At 33.1% G+C, this 27,142-nt stretch overlaps 1 protein-coding gene across 1 annotated transcript in view; it reads right to left on the bottom strand.

Moving 5' to 3' along the window:
- The window catches only part of LOC126888096 (uncharacterized), a 33,583-nt gene extending 8,293 nt beyond the window's left edge, over positions 1-25,290 (bottom strand). Inside the window, exons 1-2 of the mRNA XM_050656118.1 lie at positions 25,200-25,290; positions 19,527-19,639 (exon numbers count right to left, since the gene is read on the bottom strand). Of these exons, the coding sequence (XP_050512075.1) occupies positions 19,527-19,639; positions 25,200-25,290 (204 nt within the window). The remainder of the gene's footprint in view (positions 1-19,526; positions 19,640-25,199) is intronic.
- Between the last annotated feature and the right edge of the window lie 1,852 nt (positions 25,291-27,142).

Genomic DNA, 27,142 nt, shown 5'->3' with positions numbered 1-27,142 from the left:
CCGCATCCGGACCGTGAGCTAGTTTTTGTGCGGACCGTCAATAAATTCAGAATATACCTAGTGTTTGGCAATTTTGAAAATGTTTGGCCATGAAATTGTGTAGTATGTTTGGCTCAACTTATGTGTGCGAAGCCGCTTTATCAAGAATGGACTTTATTAAAAATCGGTACAGATCTCAGCTAACAGATGAATATCTCAACTCCCCAATGAAAATCAGTTGCACCAAACTAACTCCAAACTTCAGACAGGTTGTACATGTACTTAGGTAATAAAAAATGTCATTTTTCTCACTGATAATTTAATTTTGTAAAGAGTTTTCACTTTATTGTTATATTTATTATAATCATTAATTTTGAATTTAAGTAAACTGTAATATAAAATTGTTATGTGCGTTTTTTATACACATTTATTTCCTTTCTATTATATGTTAAGTGGGAGTACTTTTCAGGTGTGCATGTAATTAAAAAAGTTTTCAGATTTAATAAATTTGCAACTAACAGGCAGCTTGCATTGAAACTAATGTAGGAAAGATAACAAATTATTTACCATTTCGTACTAAGTATGATTATTTATTTTAAATTTCTGTTTTAATAACTGGATTTCAAGTTAATAACTATGTACAAAACTGAAGATGTCTAAAAGCTTGAGAAAGACGTTATTAACATCCAAACTATAAAACTGTTAAAATATTCTTAATAACAATTTACAATACTTCTGTGTTACTGATAATAACATCAAAACAATACACAATGAATTTATATTTTATTTATTGTACCAGGAAAGTATTCAACTCTACAGTGGCCAAAAAACAATCGGATATTATTAGGTTTCCTTTCCATATTACTCCATGTTGTGAGGCCGTTTCCGAATGACAAATTTTCTTATTCGGTTTTTTTTTGTGGATTCCTATTCAAAAATGTCTCCTTAAACAAATCAGAAGGGGCCCGGGATGCCGGGCAAAACAATCTTTTTATACAAATTCAAAATTACCTTTTAGCCCCAAAAATTGTATAAAAAAGGTCTCTTGTCATTTTTTTCAAAATACTTTTGCATTTGTGAAATACTTATGCATTTTCGAGATTTGAAAACTCATATGTAAATTATTAGTTTTCAGGTTGCCAAGTGCCTAAATTGAAGTTTATAAATTCAATTTTAAGATTCTAACGAGTAATCGGGGCTTACTTCAATATAAACCGTTGTTTTTAATTGTTAATTATGCGAGTCCACTCGACTTTTAAGCCGCCGCACATCGCACTTTATGGTGCGTCTCTGTCGCACTTATTATACATATTATACGTACTTATGCGAAAAATGCCCAACAAATACTTCACATTTATTTACATTCCATGTAATCATATTTACATATTTAATTCCATGTAATAATGTACTTTAGGTACATTCCATGTCAAATCACTCAGGCAAAAAATTTTGGATCTCCGATTTGTCTGAAAATTGGTATATAGCTTCTGCGGGACGTAAAAATAAGATATTTAAGGTCAAAAAATCTTCTTCTTCTTTTTTTCTCAAAATGTGATTTTATGCGATTTTACAGTGATTTGGTGTTTATTTAAACAAATTTGCATTTTCTGTCGTAAAGTATCAACGAAAAACATAATATTTTAATAGAAAGGACTCAAAAATGTCATTATATGGCATTATAACAAGTTATTTTGAATCAAAACAAGTTTTTGATCAAATTTTATAGTGTAAAAAACGTTAACATACCGTTTTTTACATTTTCCTCCATTCCCAAAATACATCATCATCGATTTGGATGAAAATTTGCCCACAGATATCCAAAAGATAGAACTTTAAGTGGTTAGAAGGATTTGAATTATATTACAATACCAAAAAAGTTACATGCAGTAATATCAGACTCAAAAGTATATATTAGTCCAGTCGGAATAGCATTTGACCTTGAATGCCGAGCTGCCCAAAATTTTATTTTTCTGATCTTTAAGGGAGTCAATAGTAGCCTAAATTTAAAATCACGAATGAATTCCTCCGTTACGTTAGCCGCCATCTTGATTTTAAAGGAGAACCTGTTTGGCTCAATATCTCCGCCATTTTTAATTTTTCGACAAAAATAGTAGGAACTGAAATTGTTCCAAATAAATCGTATTTACAATTATTACAATTTCTTTTTAACAATTTTTGTCGTGAGGTCGATATTTTCGAGTTAATTTTACTTACAGTAGACGCCTATATTTTTGACTATAATATTGCATGTGACTTTTTTGGTATTGTAATATAATTCAAATCCTTCTCACCACTTAAAGTCCTATGTTTTGTCTATCTGTGGGCAAATTTTCAGCCAAATCTATTATGATGTATTTTGGGAATGGAGAAAACTGTAAAAAACAGTATTTTAACGTTTTCTACACTATAAAATTTGATCAAAAGCTTGTTTTGAATCAAAGTAACTTGTTATAATGCCATATAATGACATTTTTGAGTCCTTTCTATTAAAATACTATGTTTTTCATTGATACTTTACGATAGAAAATGCAAATTTGTATAAATAAACACCAAATCACTGTAAAATCGCATAAAATAACATTTTGAGAAAAAAAGAAGAAGATTTTTTGACCTTAAATATCTTATTTGTACGTCCCGCAGAAGCTATATACCAATTTTCAGACAAATCGGAGGTCCAAAATTTTTTTTGCTCCAAAATTGAGTGATTTGAAATGGAATGACCCTTTATTATTAACATATTTTTTTCTTAATGACTTATTTATTTATTCAATTAATTATTGCCAATGTGCTAATTAAATACGCTAATAAAAACAAACGGTCGAAATTGAAATAAACCCCGATAACTCATCAGAATCTTGAAATTGAATGTTTAAATTTCAATTTAGGCACTTGACAACCGCAAAAATAATAATGTACACATGAATTTTTAAGCTTCGAAAATGGTTATTTTCGCCTTTTTCAGATTACCTATAAATCGCTTAAAACTTGAAATCAATCAAGTTTTGAGAAAAATGACAAAACATCTTTTTTGTATAAGATGACCCAAAAATACTAAAAACATATTTTCGGGAGCAAAAAAGGTGATTTTTTGGATTTACATATTAAAAAACTGATAAAAACAATTTCTGCCTAAAAATTTCGCACTGCACCTTTTGATTTGTTTACGGAATTGGAACAACCAGACAGGTAGTGTTAACTCCGGACCCCGGAAGTGCCATAATTTCTCGAAACGGACCCTCGGGAAATATAATTGGTGACCCCTGGTCTATAAGGTATATAAGATATACACACACCGGCAAAATTAGCCGAACACGTTAAAAATGGGACATGTTTGATGTCTCGTATTTCATAAACCAGTGATCCGATTTGAGTGATTCTTTTAGTATGTTATAGCCTTATTATTTAAGAATACTGGTGTAATAATATTGTTGCTAGACAGGTAAATGTCATTTTATACCGGGTGTAACAAGCATACTGTGTTTTTTCTTAAAGTTCGGAACACCCTGTGGAATATTCCAGCATATATAAAATATTAAAATTAAAACTCGATTGTAGAATTATGCTCTCTTAACATTTTCTTTTTTAATTCATTTGCATATGTTGGAAAATAAAAAAGTTATGTGCTTTAAGAACTAACCATGTTTTTTATCAATAAATCCTCATAGTAGGGGAGAAAAGTATTCTAAATTTGCAATTACCCGAGCGTTCTTGAGACCTGCAGTGGATTGTGAAGAGTGGGTACTACAACCAAAAAAAGTTAAGTTAAGTTTTTTATAAAGTGTGGGACTCTCCATTTTTCAATTTAATTTTCCATTTCCACCAATCGTTTTTTCCGATTTTAGCGCCATTTATCCATAATAGGAAAAAATATTGCGAATAAAAGTTGCTTATTTTTAAGTCAAGGATCCAAATCTGCAATAAAAATTGGGGGCTCCTATTTAATATTTTAATGTAACCCCCCACTCCACCTCCGTGCGGGGTCGTGTTTGGTGCCATTCGGTAGATTTTTGAAAAATATTGAATAGGTGTATTTTGCAGTTTTACGATCTGATGTTCATTTCGCAAATTATCGCAGGGTTCGTATTTATAATTTTTAATTTCCCCTCCACCCCTCTCCGTGTGGTGTCATGAGCCCCCACGGAGGTGGGGTGGGGGATTTAATTTAAAATCTTAAATAGGAGCCCCCAATTTTTATTGCAGATTTGGATTCTTTACGTAAAAATAAGCAACTTTTATTCGACTTTTATTCGAATTATGGATAGATAGCGCTATAATCGGAGAAAAATGATTGTTTCAAATGGAAAATTAAATTAAAAAATGAAAAGTCCCCCACTTTATGGAAAACTTAACTTAACCTCTTTCGGATTTTAGCACATACTCTTCATAGCGCTCGAGTAACTGCAAATTTAGTATACTTTCCTCCCCTACTATGAGGATTTATTGATGAAAAACATGGATAGATGTTAACGCACATAACTTTTTTATTATCTCACATAAGTAAATGAATCGAAAAGGAAAATGTTAAGCAAGCCTAAGTCTACAATCGAGCATTAATTCTAATACTTTTCATATGCTAGAATATTCCACAGGGTGTTCCAAACTTTAAGAAAAAACACAGTATGATTGGTACACCCGGTATAAAATGGTATTTACCTGTCTAGCAACAATATTATTACAACGATATTCTTAAATAATAAGGCTATAACATACTAAAAAAATCACTCAAATCGGACCACTGGTTTATGAAATACGAGACATCAAACATGTCCCATTTTTAACGTGTTCGGCTAATTTTGCCGGTGTGTGTATGTATAAGATTTCTTCTATATAGAAAAAGTCCCTTGACGATAAAGAAGAAAATCGAGAGTATTCCTGGAAAAGCAAACGACAAAATATTGAATGACCTCATCTGATTAAATAAAATAAGCAGTATTCTTGTAAACTTCCATACCTCTATTTCTGAATAACTATTTTGTTAGAACAAAATATAGAATGTGAAATTGTAAATTTTTCATGGTAATACTCACATCAATAATAAAGCGCATTTTGTTACAATATGACTTTGTTTAATAATTTTTTAAGATATTGACAAAACATAAAATAAATAAAATTTCAATACAAAGAGCCTAAAAAATATCTATTGTGCTACATAATCCCATGTATAATAAAAGTCACATTTTTTACATCTCTAAACATTACGCCATTAATAAAATGGTACAAAAAAAATGGTAGAAAAATGTAAAAATGCACGTCCACGCATTACCTCCAAGCTCCATATTTGGAGATGCTACAAATAACTAAATTTCAAGGTGAAATTTTGTAACAAAGATTATTGTTAATACATTATTTATTACTTTTTTAAATGGTTACGGCTTTTTTGTAATGCTAACATTTTAGGTTCCTTTTATTTAAAAAATATTATTCAAATAAATTGTTTCACATACACAGTTGATTGATAAGTTCGAGGTACAGAAAAGAAAAACATGTTTATGTTTCAAACAATGATTTTTCTTCAGTATATTCCTCTTCATGTTTAACACCCTGTGTGCAGGGCCGCGCCATCCACATGTGCAATGTGTGCGGCACACACGGGCGCCAACAATTAAGGGGCGCCACTAGAGTTACAAAAATTTTACGCAGGTCAAAACAACACTTACCTATTTAACGCCCTTGTCACCCTGCACATCTTAACTTCAAAGGTATGATGATACGTATTGATTTATACAATCTGCATAAACAAGAAAATGTAAAGACATGCAGTCACCGCCACCGGTCCAGCAGAATTTATGCTTTAAAGCCATTGTACAAAAATCTGATAGAAATTTATGATGCTTTATGTGATATGATTTGCTTCGTTAGCAAAATTTTACATTCAAAAACAATGAATATACAGCCTGCCTTAAATGCTTTACAAGAGTTAAGGGCGTAATCACAAAATTTCGCGCCAATGTGTTTTAAATTAATTGATTTTTTTCAAATTCTAAGAAAACTAATATAAGATTGATTTATTACCGAGGGCCGAAAGCCGAACATCCCTGAAAACTTCCAAATAATAATGTTTATTTTAATAAGTTACAGGGGTGAAAAAAAAAATTTAGTGTGATTTTTAATTTTAAATATCTCAATCAAATGATACTTTTTGGTTATTCTAAGGAACTTTTTGCTCTCGGTAATAATGTAATCTTTCATTCTGCGTTCAAATTTTTCTAAAATAATTATTAGTTTTCTCAGGATTTGAAAAAAAGAATGCATTTAAAAAACATTGGCCCGATGATACATCAAATTATTGTTAATCTCGTTATTTAATTCAATAAGCTAAGTTGTGAAGATGAACGTTTTCAATAAATTTTCGTTTGTCCGAATATTTAGTCATTTGGTTTTTAAATAATCGTAGCTGTTCATTTAATTTGTCCTTCTAATTATAAAGAATCCCATAAAAATATTCCCTTCCCATAAAAAATGAATTCGTTTAAAACACACTGGAGCTCAATTTTGCTCCTACGTCCTTAAAACAATTCTTGTTCTAATTTCGGATAGGTAGCAAATTTAATGATGTTATTACTAGAGCAAATGAAACTGCGGAGAGCATAGATGGGAGCCCAGTTTTCAACAAGCCGCACAGTTACGGCGTAGGAATAAAAGCAGACAGTTCGATTACGAACATAAAGACGAACCGATTTTGGATTTTAAAATGCGATAAAAAGTTCATTTCTTTTTACTGTGTTTTTGACCAAGCATTAATTTTAGTAAATGAAAGATTTTCCATATTGGAAAATCATGTTGATTCTTTCAAATTTTAATATAATTTGAAGGATAGTACATAAAACAGATGGTACATAAAACTAACAATTAAAACTTTTGTTTAGAAATTTGTAAAAAAATGAGATTTAATCATCATATAGATATAGGAAAAAACGATTTGTATGAAGAAATTATACAGCTTCAGCCTTTGTTAAAAGAATGATATTATGATATTTTTAAAATTTTAAGATTTTATATTTTTAAGCGAATTTGCTGTAGTTTACTCAAATTTAACAATAGCTCTTCGCATTTTGCTCAATCTACCCATATCTGATGCCACTGCTGAACGATCTTTTTATAAACTGAAACTGAAAACAACATTTAAGATCTACCATCAGTCAAGGACAGTTACAAAATCTACCATCTCTATAGAGTCGTCAGTATTAAATCAAATTTATATTCACCATAACGCGAAAAGTTAATTTTTTATAATTAACTAGTTTTGATGGGAAATAAGCCACAATTTTACTAAAAAAATGATTTTATTAACGTTTCGACGCCTAAATCGGGTGTTAATTTTTTTTTTTAATAATTCTTTATATTTCTATAAAAAAATATTTTTATAAAAATTTTATAAAAAATTATTTTTTTATAATTTTAATTAATTAATTTAAAGTTTTTTATAAAATAATTTTAATTAATTAATGTTTTAATTAGAATTAAATTTAATTTTTTATACATTTTATTAATTTTTTATAAAATAGCTAAATATTTCATGTTTTCCTACCTATATCTTTAGGTCTTTAATTGTTCATTTTGGGCGCCATTCGATGTTTTGCACACAGGCGCTACCAGGTGCTGGCGCGGCACTGCCTGTGTGTAGAGATTCTTTAAATTATGTATACGAGCCCTGATTTTCCTATTTTTTAATTTCCATAATACCTTCTCTATCTCTCCCTTCTCAATGTTTATTTCTTCGTTTGTCGTCACTTCTAGTGTTGGTGGTTCATTATCCTCATGTTTAGCAATTTGGGATCGAAAGTAGTCTGCCCCTGTTCCCTTATGAATGCGTTTCATTTTTATTGATTCGTTCATCTCTGATCATTCTCTAATTTCTCTTGGTGTTCCGTAGAAGTCGTGTTTCATTTGTATTGAGAAGTGTTTTTATTTTTTTTCTGACTTAATTTATTTGTTTCATTTCGGATTCGTTTATATAGTGGTTGTATGCTTGTTGTGTTCTATTTTGTATAAGGCTTTCTTCTTTTCTTCAGATTTTGTCTTCACTTCCTCTCTAAACCCAAAGGTTTTCTTTTTGATATGTTATTATTCGTTATTTTTTCTCCAAAAGTGTTTCTGTTGCCGCGTTTAGCATGTTATTTCAAAGTTTTCCTAGGTTCCTCAATTTTATCGTTTTTTAATATTTCAATCTCAGCAATCTTCTCTGATATTACTTTTCTATATAAGTATTTCGTGGAGTCTGTATTTAGTTCTTTGACTCACAGATTGTGATCATTTGCAGACAAAAACATAACCAGGACTAGGCTGTATTTTTTCACCCATGCTGTTTAATTTATGTGGAGAATGGATTATTCGCAAATCACACAATGTGTGATTGGAATAAAGGAAATATGCATTGCACGGAGAAAAATATCAAACCTACGTTACGTGGAACGGTTATTACACCAAGCCCTTTTGTTACAGTCTAAGAGCTAGTGAACCCTCCGACTAACGGTCGTCCTGTAAGGCTATAAATTTGTATAGTGATAATTCATAGTACACCAAGGCTTAAAACGATTACCTGGCAGGCATCAGCCCTGCACGTGTATCTACCAGGTGAATCAAAAAGTGCATAGTTTAGGGGTAAAATAAACTTTCTCCTGTAAGGTTTAAATTTAAGTATTTGTTTGAGTAAGTCATTTAGAAGAAATGTGTACAATGACAGGCGATTCTGAACAGCATAAGACCTTGCCAGTCGAGGGGAAAATTAGGGTTTTTTCCTAAAATTATTATTTTTTTTCATCGAATAAAGTTTTTTTAGGTTTTTTTAATCATTTCAAACAGAAAAGATCTTTAGTGACTTTTCTCTTAGACTCACAGTTTTTGACATACAAGCGATTAAAAAGTTTAAAAATTGCGAAATCGGCCATTTTTAACCCTGAATCGGACATTTAACTGAAAATTTCAATGTTGCCAAGTAGGTAGATATTTTTTAAACATCGATTGATAAAATCCTGAAGAGTTTTTTGCAATACAATATCGAAAACCCCTTTGTTTTTTAATTGCTAATCAAGCGGGCGCGACACTGTAGTATGAGTGAGGAAGTTTGAGTTTGCATAAATTCATTATCTCGAGAATGGGCAAATTTGAAGATATATCCTCAAACAGGTCGATTTCTATTTTTAAATTAGGACTGTTTGGCATATATGTAACACTAGTGACGTCATCCATCTGGGCGTGATGACGTAATCGATGATTTTTTTGAATGGGAGTAGAGGTCGTGTGATAGCTCATTTGAAAGGTTATTTAATTCTCTATTCAGTAATATAAAAGTTAACATAATTATTTATATAAGGTGTGCAAATTTTTTTTTGTGTAAATTAATTTAATAAAAAAAATTTTTTTTTGAACACACTGTATAAATGGTTATGTTAACGTTTATATTACTGAATATAGAATTAAATAACCTTTCAAATGAACTATCACACAACCCCTACTCTCATTTTAAAAAATCATCGATTACGTCATCACGCCCAGATGGACGACGTCACTAGTATTATAGTCCTGTCGCCAGGGGGGGTACAACGGCCTCCTTAATTCAGATGGACTTACCCAAGTTTTCTTTATGTATTTTGACCAGTAGAACACGAATTTTTTGGGTAACAGTCGATCCGGATGTCGATAAGATTGTTATAAACAAAGAACTTGAGGAATCACATAACAGCGATTTTTCGCAAAACAAAACATGTTTTTGTATTCTTTGGGTCATTCTAAGCAAAAAATTATTTTACAAGTTTTTTGGTAGGATGCATAGTTTTCGGCATAAACGGGGTTGAACTTTCAAAAAATCGAAAAATTGCAATTTTTGAAACCGAATAACTTTTGATTGAAAAATAAAATAGCAATTCTGCTTACCGCATTTGAAAGTTCAAGTAAAATTCTATCGGTTTTGATTATTTTCATTGCTAGAAATTAATTTTTTTATTGTTAAACAAAGCTATCAACACATAGTAATTGAATGATATTTTCAATGCATTTCTAATTTGAAATCGAACGAGTAGGCGCGCATACAGAATGTCTACGTACATTACGTCCATTAAAACGCATGCATTGGGCCCGGGAAACGCTATGTGTTTATACCTTTATTTAACAAATTAAAACTTATTTTTTAGCAATGCAAACAATCAAAACCGATAGAATTTGACTTGAACTTTCAAATGCAGTAATCAGAATTGCTATTTTATTTTTTAATCAAAAGTTATTCCGGTTCAAAAATTGCACTTTTTCGATTTTTTGAAAGTTTAACCGCGTTTATCTCGAAAACTACGCGTCCTACGAAAAAACTTGTAAGACCATTTTTTGCTGAGAATCACCCAAAAAATACAGAAAAATATTTTGTTTTGCGAAAAATCGCTGCTATGTAATTCCTCAAGTTCTTTGTTTATAACAATCTTATCGACATCCGGATCAACTGTTACCCAAAAAATTCGTATTCTACGGGTCAAAATACATAAAAAAAACTTGGGTAAGTCCATCTGAATTAAGGAGGCCGTTGTACCCCCCCTGGCGACAGGACTATTACATACATGCCAAAAAATTATAATTTAAAAATAAAAATCGACCTGTCTGAGAATTTCTCTTCGAATTCGTCCATTCTCGAGAAAATAAATTTATGCAAACTCAAACGTCCTCACTTATACTACAGTGTCGCGCCCGCTTGATTAGAAATTAAAAAACAAAGGGGTTTTCGATATTGTATTGCAAAAAACTCTTCGGGATTTCATCAATCGATGTTTAAAGAATATCTACCTACCTTGGCAACGTTGAAATTTTCAGTTAAATGTCCGATTCAGGGTTAAAAATGGCCGATTTCGCAATTTTTAAATTTGTAATCGCTTATATCTCAAAAACTATTAATCTAAGAGAAAAGCCACTAAAGACCTTTTCTGTTTGGAAGGATTCCAAAAACCTAAACAAACTTTATTCGATGAAAAAAAATAATTTTAGGAAAAAACCCTAATCTTTCCCCTCGCGTGGCAAGGTCTTATACTGTTCAGAACCGCCTGTCATTGTACACATTTCTTCTAAATGACTTACTCAAACACATACTTACATTTAAACCTTACAGGAGAAAGTTTATTTTACCCCTAAACTATGCACTTTTCGATTCACCTGGTAGATACACGTGCAGGGCTGATGCCTACTAGGTCATGGTTTTTAGCTTTGGTGTGCTATTAATTATCACTATACAAATTTCTAGCCTTACACGAGGTCCGTTAGTCGGAGGGTTCACTAACTCTTAGACTATTATAAAATGGACCTGTTTCAGCTTTAGACGAATATTTGACCAATTTCATAAATATAGAGAATCAGAATTTGACTTTCCTGAAAAATCATATGAAAACTCATAAGAACATTTTTCTGGTTTGCACTTTTATAAATCAAATAAACAATTGAACATTTACCAAGATTACGTCCATGAAAAATCCGAAAACAATTTCATTCGTAATGCATGCATACAAAATAAGAGCCCGAAGAAGTACCATTTTTGGATATTGAGGTAAGCATGATCACCATCATTATGCGCTATTAAGAGGTAATGTGTTATGTTTTCCAGGCGACCGGTTCCTATTATTTAGTACCATTTAGGTTTTACACGGTACTCGTCTCTGCAACAAACTATATTAGTAAAAACGCCTCAAGACGGGAAGAATATATGGTTATTTTTTAAAAATGGTGCTAAGTGTATGTGGTAACAGTAGTTGATTGTCGGTTACAGATAATAATACGATGCATTTTGTAATTTTTATAATTATTCTTATAGAACAGATGCACATTCATTTTTACGTTATTTACCTGTTGAAGTCTCAGTGATTTAGATTATTGTTTATGGAGAACCGCTAGGAAAATATTCACCTATCATGGCTCTAAGATAATATGAATTGCAACTTTGCAGATCCGATAAACAGTTAGAACATGCAATAAAACATTTTAACATAGTTGTACAGGAAGAAGCATAGAACTCAACATCAATAGATAACAACAGTAGTCAACCAGATCTCCCCAAAGAATATTGGCATAAAGAACTTGATGTGACAAGTGATAACCAGAATGAAGTTTGGTCATGGATGTTTTCCTCCACTAAAAGTAATTGAATCTGAAAACTGTGAACATTGAGGCGTGAAAGGTGACTGAGACCATTTATTTTTTGGCTGCATTATGGATTTGCAGTGGAATAATAATAATATATTTTTAATGTTGGGATTGCAATTTCCTTTCAATATTCAGCATTTGTTAACTTTTGGGTCTACCTAAAGAAATATATAGTGGTATTTGGTGGATTATCTTATGGCAGATAAATTAAACTTGTGGTGTGGACTGTACAATATTTTTATGTGAATAAAATAGAACAAATTTATAACTATTACAAAAGTGACAATTCTAAAAATTAATTCTGACGTGGAGTCTTTTTTCTTTTTTGTTGTACTCAATGTATTACTTGGTTGCTACAGTAACTTCATACCGCCACCTTTGGCTGTTCGAATACAAAACACAGGGATGTAACAGGCGCTATGTTGCCGCACTGTACTTGTTTTCTTGGTAATGTCTATTTGGTAGAAATGTTCTAACAGTATTTTATTATAGTAGTAGCATTAGACAAGTTTTAGACAGTTTGTAACGTGCCCCAAAAAGAGGGTGCCCCAAAAAATCAAGATGTTGATATGTCATATAAGGGGATGTTACACAACAAAATTCAAGGCCACGGTCGCTCAGTCTCAGAGATTTAAGGGATGGATTCTTAAGGGGTGTTAATAGTATACTCTTATTAGCTTAGAAAATTTTAAAAAGATAGAAAAATCGAAATAAGGATGTAAAATAAAAAAATAAAATATTGGGCGCCACTGGTTACCTAAAGGAAATCAAACTTACACAAAATAGAAATATGAAAGAAAAATGGATAGATCGCTAAATCAAAATAAAACAAAATAGTCTCACAGAAAATATACATAACATACAAAATATTATAATGTAACTTACCTTATTTACTCTAAACTCAATATTCTATACTCAGCCAATTCTTTATTGTTCTTACGATTCAAGAGAGAAGGAAAGAAATAATAAATTTATATTTTGCAAATCAAACATTATTTATTAAAAAACAAAAAAATTAATTTCTGATCTCTCGGTGTTACAAATGATAGAGATCGAGATTACAAAAAAATAAAATAGAAAATTTACAAAATATACCTTGTTTATCAGTCCTGTTCTTCTTGGTGTGGTTGTAAGTCCAAGACGCTATTTCACTACGCGAAAGTCACTTCACAATGTTAATAGCTACAGCAACAGTACATAAGGTTATCCATAGTTTATAGAAAAATTCAGCTTTGTATGCATTCTGCATTCTCATAAACACTAATTAGCTCTACTCGAACAAAAATATTAAAAGTTTATTAAACGGGATCAAAATGAAATATATAAGCAAACTTCATTATTTAACTGTAATGTTAAACTTAGTAACACAAAAGTAAACTTCTAACTCCTGCTTGCATGTAAGAAAAGATTATTATACCAACATTGGTATAAAATGGCCGCGTTCGCCTAAAAACAGCGAAGAACGCGGTGGGCTGCGGCTGGCTAGACCATACTGGAACGAACACTTTACTCCAATACTAAGACTTCTGCAATAAAATTACACAATAATACTCAAACTAAACTGGAACTATTTGCCGGAAACCACATCTCGCGGTCCGAGGAAACCGCTCGATAACTTCTACCACTGAACTCTCAGATGGAACCTCTCTAGCACTCTGAAATGGAACTGACTTACTTGATCCCCTCAAACTATAATCTCTAAAAATCAACGCCCTCTCAAAATCATCACAGGATCCATCCCATCAACCAATTACAGATTCTAATTCCTCAATCAATCAATCTTGGTCAATCAGAAAACCAAAATCATACTCTGCCAAACCTGTAATTGATGCCATGCAAAATTTCTCCACCAATAAGGGATACTTACTTGCCGTAAGCAAGTCCTTGGTTTCTCACGCACTCAGCATTTCTGCAGGTGTGCTTTACTGAGCTATTATCGTCAAACACTTGTGAGATAATATAAACGCAATTCAGGCTTCGGTCTGGAAAATCCATTAAAATTCTTTGACGGCGAGCTCCGATAAAGCATCAATGAGAGACTCAAAGATAATCACGTCATATTCTGCGTAAAAACAGGTCATGCCCGACGCTCGTGAGAACGTAGAATCGACAAAACACACATCATGCGAAAGATCTGTTAGGAAATACGATTCTTCGATAACAAATATGAATTTTAACGTATTGTGCATATCAGGGTGGAACAATAAATAATACTAGGGGCGTACTTACGGACTTAACACAAAAAAAATAAGGGGTGATATTCTATGACCTCTGTAACCGTTACAAGTTTTTGACACCTATGTCCTTACCTATTCGTGGCATGGTCTTGTGTTGTACCTACTAAAATATCCTGATGGATCCCTGGATGAGAAGCGTGTGTCCCAGTAAATGTTCCTTTGTTACAATGAATTTATTTTTCTTTTTGGATATTTGTTTAGGATAGTTAGGTCTAACCTCTATTTATCTAATTAGCCTTCTTCGTTCAGTCTTTGGACATAGGCCTCCCCAATCCTTTTCCATTCTTCTCTCTCTGTCACTACAGTTATCCACCTAGAGCCCTCGTGGTTCTTGATATCATCTGCCTAGAAGAAGGTTCCAAATAAGATGAGCAGGTTTAACCTATCAACTTGTAATTGGCTGAACCACTAACGTGAATGTCAATACAAAAAAATCTTACGTGAATCTACATCAGCCACAATATTTTTATTGGACTTTTATTCTTAAACACAATTTAAATCTTGCTATTGTTTCGATTTAAAAATAGATACAGCTAAGTAATTACTGAAACTCCATAAAAAGAACATTACTGACGTCACGATCAATGAGTTTTAATGATAATTTTTGGGAAGTACACACTAATACAGATACATGAATACGTTGATGTCCATTGTTTGACTGATTATTAATTAAGGATGGACAATTACGTACATTGACAATAAATAGTATTTGCATTAAAAAATATCCGAATGGATTATGTAGAACAAGAGATGTCCAATGAATAATGCCATTCATTACAGCAAAGTATGACGTTGATGTTTTAGTTAATTTAAGTTAAAACATTAAACACAATTATTTATTTTCGGATAATTTATGAAAATCTAATGTTATAAAGGTCTAGGACAACACGTTAAGCGGAAGCGTTGTTTATCCGGGACAATAACTCCCGGATAATTTTATTATTTATTTATTATTTATCATCATCATCCAGCTTCTTTTCTTGTCCACTGCAGGACATAAGCCTCCTCAGCACGTCTCCAGGAAGTTCATCATCATCATCAATGGCGCTACAACTCTTCGTGAGTCTTTGCCGCGTTTACTATTGCCTTCCATGTTTTTCGGTCCTGTGCCACTAATTCCCATTGTCGCACTCCCATTTTCTCTAGATCTTCTTTGACTGCATGTTTCCACCTTTTTCTAGGCCGCCCTACAGACCTTCTTCCATCTGGCCTTTCCCAGAACACATTGTTTGCAAGGCGATTGTCGTTACTGCGTATTACATGCCCTGCCCATCTGAGTCTATTAGCCTTTATATATCTGACTAGATTTTCTTTTCCGAATAGAGACTCTAGCTCGTTATTGTATCTGCTCCTCCATTCGTTTGTCACGCTGTCTCTGCAAGGGCCATATCATTCGAAGGATTTTACGTTCCCACACCAGAAATTTATTTACTTCTCTTTTTGTTAGCGTCCATGTTTCGCTTCCATACGCGACTGCTGGTCGTATTATGGTCTTATATATCTGGATTTTTGCACCTCGTGAAAGAAGTTTTGACTTCATTAGATGTTTCATTTCAAAGAAAGATCTATTTCCTGCCATTATTCGCGTTTCAACTTCTCGCTCTAATTTGTTGTCATTTGTGATTGTTGCTCCTAGATATTTAAATTCTTTAACCACTTCGAAGTTATGATCGTTTATAGTAATATTTTGCCTTATTCGCCGTCGTTCTTGTTTTGAGACGACCATGTATTTTGTTTTGTCTTCATTTATTTTTAGACCGATGTTTAATGCAGCTTCTTCAAAGCTCGAGAAAATATCCTTAATTTCTAATGTTGATTGTGCTACTGCGTCTACGTCATCGGCAAAGGCGAGTATGATTTTTGCTCCCCGAGCAGTTATGTCTGGTTTGATTTTTGGATAAATTTTTCGCATGACATATTCTAAGGCCAGGTTAAACAACAATGGGGACAACGGATCTCCCTGTCTCAGTCCAGAATTTACGCAGAAAGCATTTGATATTTTCCCCCTATCCTAACTTGTGCAAAGGAGCTACTTACACACATTTGTGTTACCGCAGCTAGTTTCTTGGGTACGCCGAGCTCGATCATTGCCTTCCATAATGTTGCACGATTAATTGAATCATAATCATAAGCCTGTTTGAAGTCTATAAAGATCTGATGAACGTCCTGATTATATTCCCAATACTTTTCAAGCATTTGTCTTATTGTAAGTATTTGATCAATAGTCGATCTACCCAGTGCCGGATTAACCATTAGGCAAAGTAGGCAGTTGCCTAGGTACCAAAGGGGGCCCCGCGGGGATCAAAACGAAAAAATGTTGAAAAATTCAAATATCGCGCAGTACCATAAAAGTTATGGTGGACATATAAAGCTACATTACAATGCATACTTTTGTTCACATAGAAAGTATATGCTGTGGGAATACATCGCTAATGAATGCCCTTTGGTAGAAGGACCAGTACTACAGATATGGAAACAAGAATCGAAAGTGAGCAAAAAAACACAAGAAAAATCAGGAAAACAAAAGATCCTTAATCAAAATCCAAAACAGAAGCAAGACTTATTTAAACTCAGTTTCACACGGAAATTCATAGCTAGTGAAGCAGCAACCAATGAAAATGCACGTGATGGAATAGAAATAACTGAGGGAAACATAGCTTCCCTAACTGAAGAAGATGAAAAAATATGTAACGACAGTCCTATTCCAGTTCAAGAAGTTAAAGAACCAGAAACCGAAACTAAGTTAATAATTGAAGTTAAAGATAAATTGGGTCCTAAATTCGGAAAACGGCATAGGATTACGGAATAGAGAAACTAAAAAAGTAAGGACATTTTGGATTGGGAAAGGTCTTCAGAATGTAAAAACCTTGATGGAAATGTTTCAGGGTCAAAAAGAAATTTTGAAGGCAGTACAAAATTTTTATACAATCTATGGTTTTTCGAAAACAAATCAGTGGAACAAAAATTAAAACAGATTGACTGACGTATTTTCCCTAAAATAAAATATCGTATTTTGGGTTTGTTCACTCTGTGTACAACTTTTTTTCATCCTCTACCCACCGTTGGGAAGTTATGATCAAATGCTTAAATGAAACTCCACTAAGCGATCTCATTCGACACGATCTAGTCCTTATAAGAACAAGCAGCACATGCCATAAGACCTTTGCCTAAAGGTTAAAACGCTTTCAAATCTGCTCTTCATACTCTTGCTGAAGACACTAATCAGCAAGCTGAAACAGTTCATGAGGCTAAGTATTTGTTGAAAGAAATGTTAAAAAAAGAAACATTCATAATGAATGAGTGTTGGGTAACAATTTTAGAACGCATCAACGCTGTCAGTAAATCATTGCAGAGAGAAGAGATTCAACTTCAAACTGCAGTTCAGCTTCTAAATTCACTTTTGGGGTTCTTAAAATTCCAAAAAGATAATTTTGCTTATTACGAACAGAGGGCCTGCGACCTACAATACTCTGAATATTCTTTACTATACTCTAATTAATGAGCTGAGCCGTCGGTTGACAGTGTACGGGTCAATGAAATCAGTATTTGGTCTTTTGTGTTTTTCCAAAATTGAGTGATAGTCAAGTCTGCTTCAAAACTGCATGAAATCTATCCTGATGATATTGAATCTGAACTTGAAAATGAACTAGAATATTGTTCTGAAGCTATTTTCTTGTGGCATTTTTGCAATGAACTAGTTTTGATGGGAAATAGGCCACAATTTTACTAAAAAAATGATTTTATTAACGTTTCGACGCCCAAATCGGGTGTTGATAAAATAAAATAAAATCATTTTTTTAGTAAAATTGTGGCTTATTTCCTATCAAAACTAGTTAATTGAACTAGAATAGTTGAAATATTTTATAGCCCAGCTTCAAACTTGCAGGGGAAACAATGTATTCCTGCTTCACAGTCATTTTGGGTTATTTCGCAACAGGCGAACGGACATTTTCAAAAATAAAAATTATTAAAAACGGAGAAACCTAGGATTCTTAAGGGGCCTCATAGCTTGGGTTGCCTAGGGGCTTCAGGATTCTTAATCCGGCACTGGATCTACCAGGCCTGAAACCTCACTGGTAGTCACCAACTATTTCTTCGGCGTATGGTACTAATCTTTTTAATAATATCGAAGCCAATATTTTATACGTAGTGTTGATTAGTGAGATTCCTCTCTTATTCATGCATGATTCCGTTTTTCCTTTCTTGTGTATTGGTACAATAATACTACCACACCATTATTTCGGCATTATTTCTTGTTGCCAGGCCTTTTCTATTAATTGATGGATTCTACTTATGAGTTCATGACCGCCTGTTTTAATTAGCTCGGCATCAATATTGTCCAGACCAGGGGATTTATCGTTTTTAACAGTTTTTATGGCATGCGTAATTTCTTCCATGCTTGGTGGGGGTATTTCTAATTCGGCCGTTTGATACTCATGTTCTCCATTGTTTCCACCATTTTCATTGTTTTCATCAGTGAAATTTTGGATATTCAGGAGCTCTTCCAAATATTCAGCCCATCTTTCTATTATTTTGTTTTTGGCAGCCAGCATTTCTCCATTTTTATATCTAACGAAGTTGGTTGTCCTTATATACGAGCCTCTTTTATGTTGTCTTACCTCTCTGTAGAAATTTTTAATTTGATTGCGTCTGTGTTCTCCTTCTACTTTTTCAATTTGTTGTTGTAGATATTGTCTCTTTTTTGCCTAAGTGTTCTTCTAGCTGCGGCTCTGTCTCTGTGGAATCGTGTTCCTTTTTTTGTAATTCTTTCTATGGTATCTTCCACATCCGTTCTTTGTCTTATTTATATATTTCTCACTCGATCCGTAAGTCTTATTCCTAGTATGAATCTTTCTATTTTCCCCTGTGCTATTCTAAGCTTTGATACCCTTGCTTTGTTTAATGTTAGTGTTTCAGCTTCGTACGTAATGATTGGAAGAACACATTGATTGTATACTTTCCTTTTAAGGCTTAAAGGAATTTCTACGCTGAATATGTCTTTCAATCTGCCATATGCTGCCCAGCCTAGACCAATCCTTCTATCTATCTCTTGGGTCCGATTGTCTCTAGAAATTTTGATGTGTCCGAGATATCGATATTAAGTTATTTCTTCTATGATATTGTCTTCGAGCGTTATTAATCCTCCTAACACAAGTTAGTCATCATTTCTGTTTTGTCTTGATTTATTTGCAAACTAACCTCTTCAGCTGCTTCCGCAAGCTCTGTGAGCATTTCGTTTGCTTCGTTGATGTTGTCAGCAATTATGACAATATCATCAGCGAACCGGAGATTGTTGAGTTGCTTTCCGTCTGCTAAATGAATGAAATGAAAATGAATCAGGGATACAAAATGGGTAACCGAACCATGAGAATACATTGCTACGCAGATCATGCAATCTTAATAGCCGAAAACGAAGATGACTTACAACGCCTACTACAAAAATTTAAAATAACCGCCGAAAAGTATAACCTGGCACTATCAACAGAGAAAATCCAATCGATGATAATATATAAGAACCCAATTAGATGTAAATTAGTAATGGACGACCATATAATCGAACAGGTAATGGATTATAGATACTTGGGTGTGAAAATATCTAGCGACAGGCATCTGGGGCAAGAAACAAAACAGCAGGCAACGGAAGCAGCGAGAATATCTGGTTTTCTGAGGGATATATTCTGGCGGAATAAATATATGAGCATCGAAAGCAAAATCCGCATTTATAAGACATGTGTTAGACCCGTACTGACATACGCAGCTGAGACAAGGGCCGAGGCAACAAAGACCAAACAAATAATAAGAACAACAGAAACGAAAACCCTAAGATCCGTAAGAGGTATCACACTCAGGGATAGAATACGAAACGAAGACACATTGAGAGAGCTTGGCGTTCAAGACGTAGTGAGATGGACAAGAACACAGCGCATGTGGAGAGACCACGTAGATCGGATGGACCCTGAACGCATGGCGAAATGGGCGAAGACACAGAAGCCCAATACCAAGCGATCCATAGGAAGACCCAAAAAACGATGGTACGAGAGCTGGAGCTCCAGATCGCAGCAGAGACTGTAACAGAAGAAACAGGACATAGTCCTATTAAAAGAAAAAGAAGAAGAATTTGCTTTCAGTATTTAGATATTTGTTCTTCCATTCGATTTCTTTCAGGCATCCCGAGATTCTAGCTGTTTTCAGTGTTTGTTCTCTGACTTCTTTTGAGATATTTCAATGGCTTGTTATTTCCGCTCCAAGATATTTGAAGTGATTCACCTATTCCATAGTTTTGGTGTCAATTTCCAAAAGTATTTCTACTGACAATCCTTAAATATAGGCAAAAAAAGCAAAATATTTATAATCTGGACTTTAGTTATCTTATTTGACACAGTCGTTCTTGTTTTTATCGATTTATTACCACATTTTATCGAGTACATATCTCTGCATCTTGGGTTTTTTGAATATTATCGAAAAATCTCGATAAAGATACAAAGTAGTTGCCTTAACTTTGCGTCACAGCCAACTGGCGAATAAACGGAAACTATTTACTAGACCATTTAACATTCCTGAGAGCATGAAATGTATATAATAGTATTGTTCGCCACCGTCTTACCCAAGACGGTATATTTCTCAATGTGTTTAAAGAAAAGTGTGAATTGGAAACTTTTTTAGTTACAATAGAGTTATATATGCGTGTATCGAGATTAGATTTCTGTTTGCTGTTGCAATTAATTTCTACGCACCGATATTTTAAATACAATGATATGAGGTAATCGATGTAATAATATGAAACATAAACTTATTTTTCACTGGGTATCTTTAAGTAACTATTTATTATACAACGAGAGTCAAACAAAAAATGTTTATGATTGGCATTAACAGAATAAATTATATATTTCTTCCCATGTATGTACCTACCTGTTAAATAATAATTGGATTATTTTTATTAATCTAATGAACGCATCTAATAAAAGACGAAAAAACGTCTTGTGCATTTTGGGACCCTATAGAAAACTATTTCGAGGCAAAAAAACTTCCGAGTGAATTTTCAAGTTATTCAGCTGAGAAAATCGGTATATGTATTAGAAGCCTTAAAATATAGATATAAAAAATAGTTTTTTCTACGGCCGTGCTTAAACAGCCACTTTCTAGCACGCATTTCGTTTCCGAAAGTTGCACTTTCCCACACGGCGTGCGTGAAAGTAAATTTTCCCGAACGGCATTATAATATTCCTGACGCCGTGGTAGTTAACTGATTTTAATTTTGCAAATTGCAAATTGCAAATGAAAGGTACGGTAATCTTCTATAAGTATAGAAAAATTTTAACTTGCTATCTGCTTTATTTTCGGTCCCGCAACATTTTGAAAAAATGAATTTTTTTTGCGAAAGCTGGACTGCAAAATTTATTTTGCAAAATCTGTTGAACTGATCTTAATAAAATTTACTGTATTGTCTTATTGTATCATAAAGTTTGTCTAGGTAAAATATGAAGGTCCTAAGTGTAGCATAAATGGTTGAAAAACGTAAAATGCGATTACTTGTTTTTTTGTCTAACAATAAAACACTGAAAACGTTTGTTTTCTATACTTCCACAAAATTTATTATAACTAAGTGACTACAGCTGTTTCGGCAGAGTGCCTTTCTCAAGTGATATGGTTTACAATGTGTTTGCCCTTTTAAGTCTTCAACTGAAGAGGTTGAGGAGTGGGGAGCTGTTTGTCTCGAGTTGGTCATTCAGAATTATATCTGTATTTTTCAGTTTATTAATTTCCATAGATTCTAAAAAAGATAGCTTAAGGCCTTTATTTTGAATATGCAGAATTTGAAACTCTTCATTGAAAGAATGATTATGATCTAGAAGATGAAGTGCGTATGTAGAAGTGTCTGTTTTTCTATTGTTGAATGCCCTTTTGTGTTCTGCTATCCGTTTGTCAAAAGTTCTGCCAGTTTGACCGATGTACGTTTTCGGACAGTCACCACAAGTTAGTTTGTACACACCACTCTGTAGTTGCTTTCTCTTTCGGCTTTTATTCAGTCTTCAGTTGAAGACTTAAAAAGGCAAACACATTGTAAACCATATCACTTGAGAAAGGCACTCTGCCGAAACAGCTGTAGTCACTTAGTTATAATAAATTTTGTGGAAGTATAGAAAACAAACGTTTTCAGTGTTTTATTGTTAGATAAAATGAACTTCCATCAAGTAACGGTCGAATCCATCAATTGTTTTTTTGTGTTTTTTTCGCAATTATTGCTATTTTGCAACAAGGGTGACAATTTTTAAAATATTTAACCAATCCTATATTGTAGTAAATTTAATTGTGCAACTTTTATGTTAGTACAACTTATCTTGGAAGTGAACACTTTTAAAGTTGTTATCAAAAAACGAAGAAAAAGAAATCGAATTTTTCCATCATTTTTTGACATTTTGATTGTTTAAACAATGTTGCGGACCTTCTTGAGTGGGAGGATAACTCAATTATTATTATATGAGTTAATTCCAAGCAATTTTTGCAAAAAAATATGAGTCACCCCTCAACGTCTATCTCAAAACAGATGCGCCCTGGACTAATAGAGATAATTAAACAAGTCGTGGACAAACGGCATGTCTTATACAGAGATCGAACATCACGAAAGTAATCGAAATTCAGGAAAAGCTTCTTTGGTACAGTGCAGGATGAACCAACCGAATATTTTTCTCTTTCCCAGCAATGGACCGGCCATCTCTATACTTTAGAACGTGAAAAACTATGAATAGTATTAGAACGAGGTCGCTCCAGTAAAACCAAGCATGGCAAAATGGGGTGGGGGAAACAGACCAAAATGATGCTAACTGTAAAAATGGAGAAATACAAAACATGGAACATCTTACATCCAGAAACTGTCCTTATTGGTGTACCCACGAAGATTTGTGGCTCGCCAACAAAGATGGAACCGAAGTAGCCCGATACTTAGCCGAAATTATGTGAATGGCATATCCGGACACGATAGAATAAATAATGTTTTCACATTTGGATGCTGCTATGAATGTGTATCAATACTTCTTTCCATTTGTTTCTTCTCGGACTTTTTATCAATTTCCAGAATTGCCTAGATTTGTCGCTCCAATATACAGGGTGTTTGGTAGGTCAATGGAAATTTTTTAAGGGATAATATTTAATAGGCATAATAATATGGGGACGCTATTTGCAAAATTTTTTGCTAATAATGTATCGCTCAAACTGTTAAGGTTTCCGAAATAAAGTTAAATTTGTCAATATTCGACAACCGTCTATTTCACGTTTAAAAATTATCTAGGCGTACTACCTCCCTGTTTTACGAATGGAATAAAAATGTAAACCTACAACACTGACTCTTCGCATACAATTTCCATCAGCTATCGTCATTCTCCGAACGCATAACGAACAAAAAACAATCTATAGTATTTTTACTACAAAAGCGATATTACGTAGGTCAAAATTTTTGACGTAAGAGAACTGTCAAAACATTAGAATGTGACTTTTCATTATTGCCATGTTTATAATAAACTTGGCAATAATAAAAAGTCACATTCTAATGTTTTGACAGTTCTCTTACGTCAAAAATTTTGACCTACGTAATATCGCTTTGTAGTCAAAATACTATACCTGCTTAACCTGCTATGAATTGGTTTATTTTGGTGTATAAACATGGTTATTGTATAAAAGGTGCGTTTTACTGTTTTGACATCCGAAGTATGTACGTGTCCAATGCTCCTAGCATTTGTTTTTCCAACTTTGGTTTTTGACTTTTTTTATTTCCGTTTCAAAACTAACCAGTCCTTGTTTATATTTTTGTTTCCTTTCGTGTGTTTTATCATTCAACCACTTTTTTGATATTTCTTGTTTATGTTTTTTCATGTTTTCTAAATGATTATTCCACCAGTAATTTCAGAGAATTTGTTCCTTGCTTGTGTAGTAGTAGTACCTACCTGCCTAAAGTTTCTGGTGTGGCTTTGTGTATTCCTTTGAAACGAAACCAAAATAAAAGGTAACGCTTCTACAAACTAACAAAATAACCCAAAGTATTATTAATTGAAACAGTAAAGTAAGGAATTAAATATTTATTTTTGATCCTCGCTGTAGTCTCGCTGTCAGTACTAATGGCGTCTTGCAGGATAGCAAAATAAATATTAAGAAATAATGTACTTCAAACACTTCGAAAATATATGTTTTATTAACCTTCTTTTAGTTATTTGCGCCTTTGTGTTCTTTTACAATGACAACCTTCACAATAGTAATAGTTATATTGATAGGTTTTTGTGTTTGGACTATACTCATTTCAGTATCAGCAGTTACATAACCGACTAAATATTTGTTAATTTTTCGTTTGGTAATGCACATTATAATATAGCACTTAAAATACAATGCGTCACTCAAAGGATATTAAAAAGATGTTATTTAAATATACATGTAGAGGAGAGGAACGTTTCTTAACATATGTATTTTGATATTAAACTGTTATTGGTTGATTAAATATGAATCCAGATACGTGGGTATGTAAACAAAGCCAATTATAATATACAGATTTAAATATGCTAATCTTAGCAAAAGGACGTAGTTTTCCTTGAAAAATTTAGATACTTGCTGTTTGATTGCTCCCATTACCGGCGTTGGCTGAACCTGATCAGGAACGGGCTTACATTTGCTGTCATCATCCACATTAATAGTTATTTAAGCCATTAACGCCCAAATTTTTTTTTCGTAACTTTTAATTATAACATTGACTTAACATAATGTATATTAACATAATTATATTTTGACTTATACATAATTATTACTTATAATTACACATAACGCTCTAAAATTATCGATTTGTATCCCGAGTGTTTGCCAGTTTTAATTTCCCGAACCTTACTTACTTACCCGTGGCGTTACAACCCTTCGTGGGTTTTAGCCGACTTGACAACTTGCTCCACTTTTCTCTGTCTTGAGCAATCCAATTCTTTACGCCCATATAGGGGTCGCCAACTTCTTGAAAATTTCAAGATCTTGTCTTGATCTTGTCTTGATTTCAAGACAAGATCAAGACAAGAAGTAATTTTAGATTTCAAAACAAGACAAGAAATTTTATGTCATACCAAGATTTCTTGTCAAGAAAACAAGAAATCTTGAAATATCTTGACTACCTCTGATTAATAAAAACTAGATTTTATTTTAAATAACAAATTTAGCACATTTTTTTTAAATCGGAAGTGATAAGCCATGAAGGCAGATAACACTTCTTATGGAGTCAACGCCTAGCTGATTTCTTGGCTTTGTTATTGTTAAAGTTGCTCTTGGAAATAGCCTTTTCGCAAGGTACAGATGTTGCTGGCGTTCCGAGAAAATTCTTGGCCATTTTCGATAATGACGGGTAGAAATTTTCGTGTCTTCTCCACCAATCAAGTATGTATGTATATTCTCAGAATCTTCTGAACTAGGCTCATTCAAGTATTTTTCAATTTCATACTTCCAAGATTGTAAGTTATCATTATCAGCTTTCTTAAATGGGTAAGTAATATCTAAATCAAATTCGTTATCTTCTTTTTTCAGACTAAGTACTGGCTCTGGCTGGTATTGGATTCTATAGATCATTCTGGGATTTATTAAAGTAGTTAGCTTTAAATATTTGTTCAAATTTTTGTGCTGCCTCTGATTATAGAAGCCCAAGATTAAGAGGAAAATGCCTCTACTTTATGGCGAGGATTCAAAATAACAATAATACAGTATATGCAATTAGTTTTGTTATAGTGTTTCATTATTTTATCTCTCGCAGCTTGAATGCAGTAAATTAATTGCTCATCGGTAGCGTCTCTATTAATTTTATTATTAAGTTCATGAGCCCATATTTCCAGTTTGTCCAAAAGTAAATTTACTCCAATTACCACCAATGGGAGTGTGCAATATTTTCCCCTTCGAGAATTGAAGAAATTGTTTTAAACCTTCTCAGATACTGACAAAATTTACTGATCAGAACCATTCTTTATCTAACATTTTCCAATTATTTAGATTTTGATTGTTGTCACAAAATATAGTTTTAAGCATTTTTTACACTTAAGCCCCATGTTAGTAGCAACTCGAAAGTTATGCCATCGTGTAGGCACATCTAGTTCTGGCATAGTCGTCTTACAATTTATGGCCTCGCAAGCACTGTTAAGTTTAAGTTGCATTTGCCCTGAGTTTTTGATTTTTTTTTTACAAGGTATTTAAAAGTACAGTGGAACCACGATAAGTCGGCCCCCGATAACCCGGAATTCCGGCTAACCCAGACCGATTTTTATCAGACAAACATTTCAACAATAAAAATGTATGTGATAATATATTTGAGAGATAATGGGTATTTGTATAATTTGAACTACATAATATGTATATCGTATTTATACGATAGTAAAAATGACTCATGGCACACGACGCGTCGTGTGCCACGACGTTCATTGTCATGCTATCGGAAACAACAGGCACCTGTAGTATTCTTTATTTATTTCAAACTGTCTTAGCATTGTTTAAAAAAAACTAAAAGACTGTTAAAAAATTCTTTTTTAAACAATGGTCTTAGTCTTCACTGTTATTAAATAACATAACATCGTTGCGATTGAGACCGTATTGTGTGTAGTACAGTCGTATTGTTCGCTTCCGTTCTGTAATCATTCGTAAATCTATTCAGATTTTGTCTTTGCGTGTTTTTTTGTGTACGTAATAGCAACAAAACGTAAAAATGTTGTAGTGACAATGGAAAAGAAACTAGAAGCATTGGGTAGAATTGATAAAGTCTAATTGATACGTAATTTAGATGTGTACTGTGCATATATATTTCATGTTATTTCAAT

The sequence above is a fragment of the Diabrotica virgifera genome, chromosome 7 (genome assembly GCF_917563875.1).
Source record: "Diabrotica virgifera virgifera chromosome 7, PGI_DIABVI_V3a".
Taxonomy (NCBI): Eukaryota; Metazoa; Arthropoda; class Insecta; order Coleoptera; family Chrysomelidae; genus Diabrotica; species Diabrotica virgifera.
This window is presented reverse-complemented; position numbering and strand designations above follow the sequence as displayed.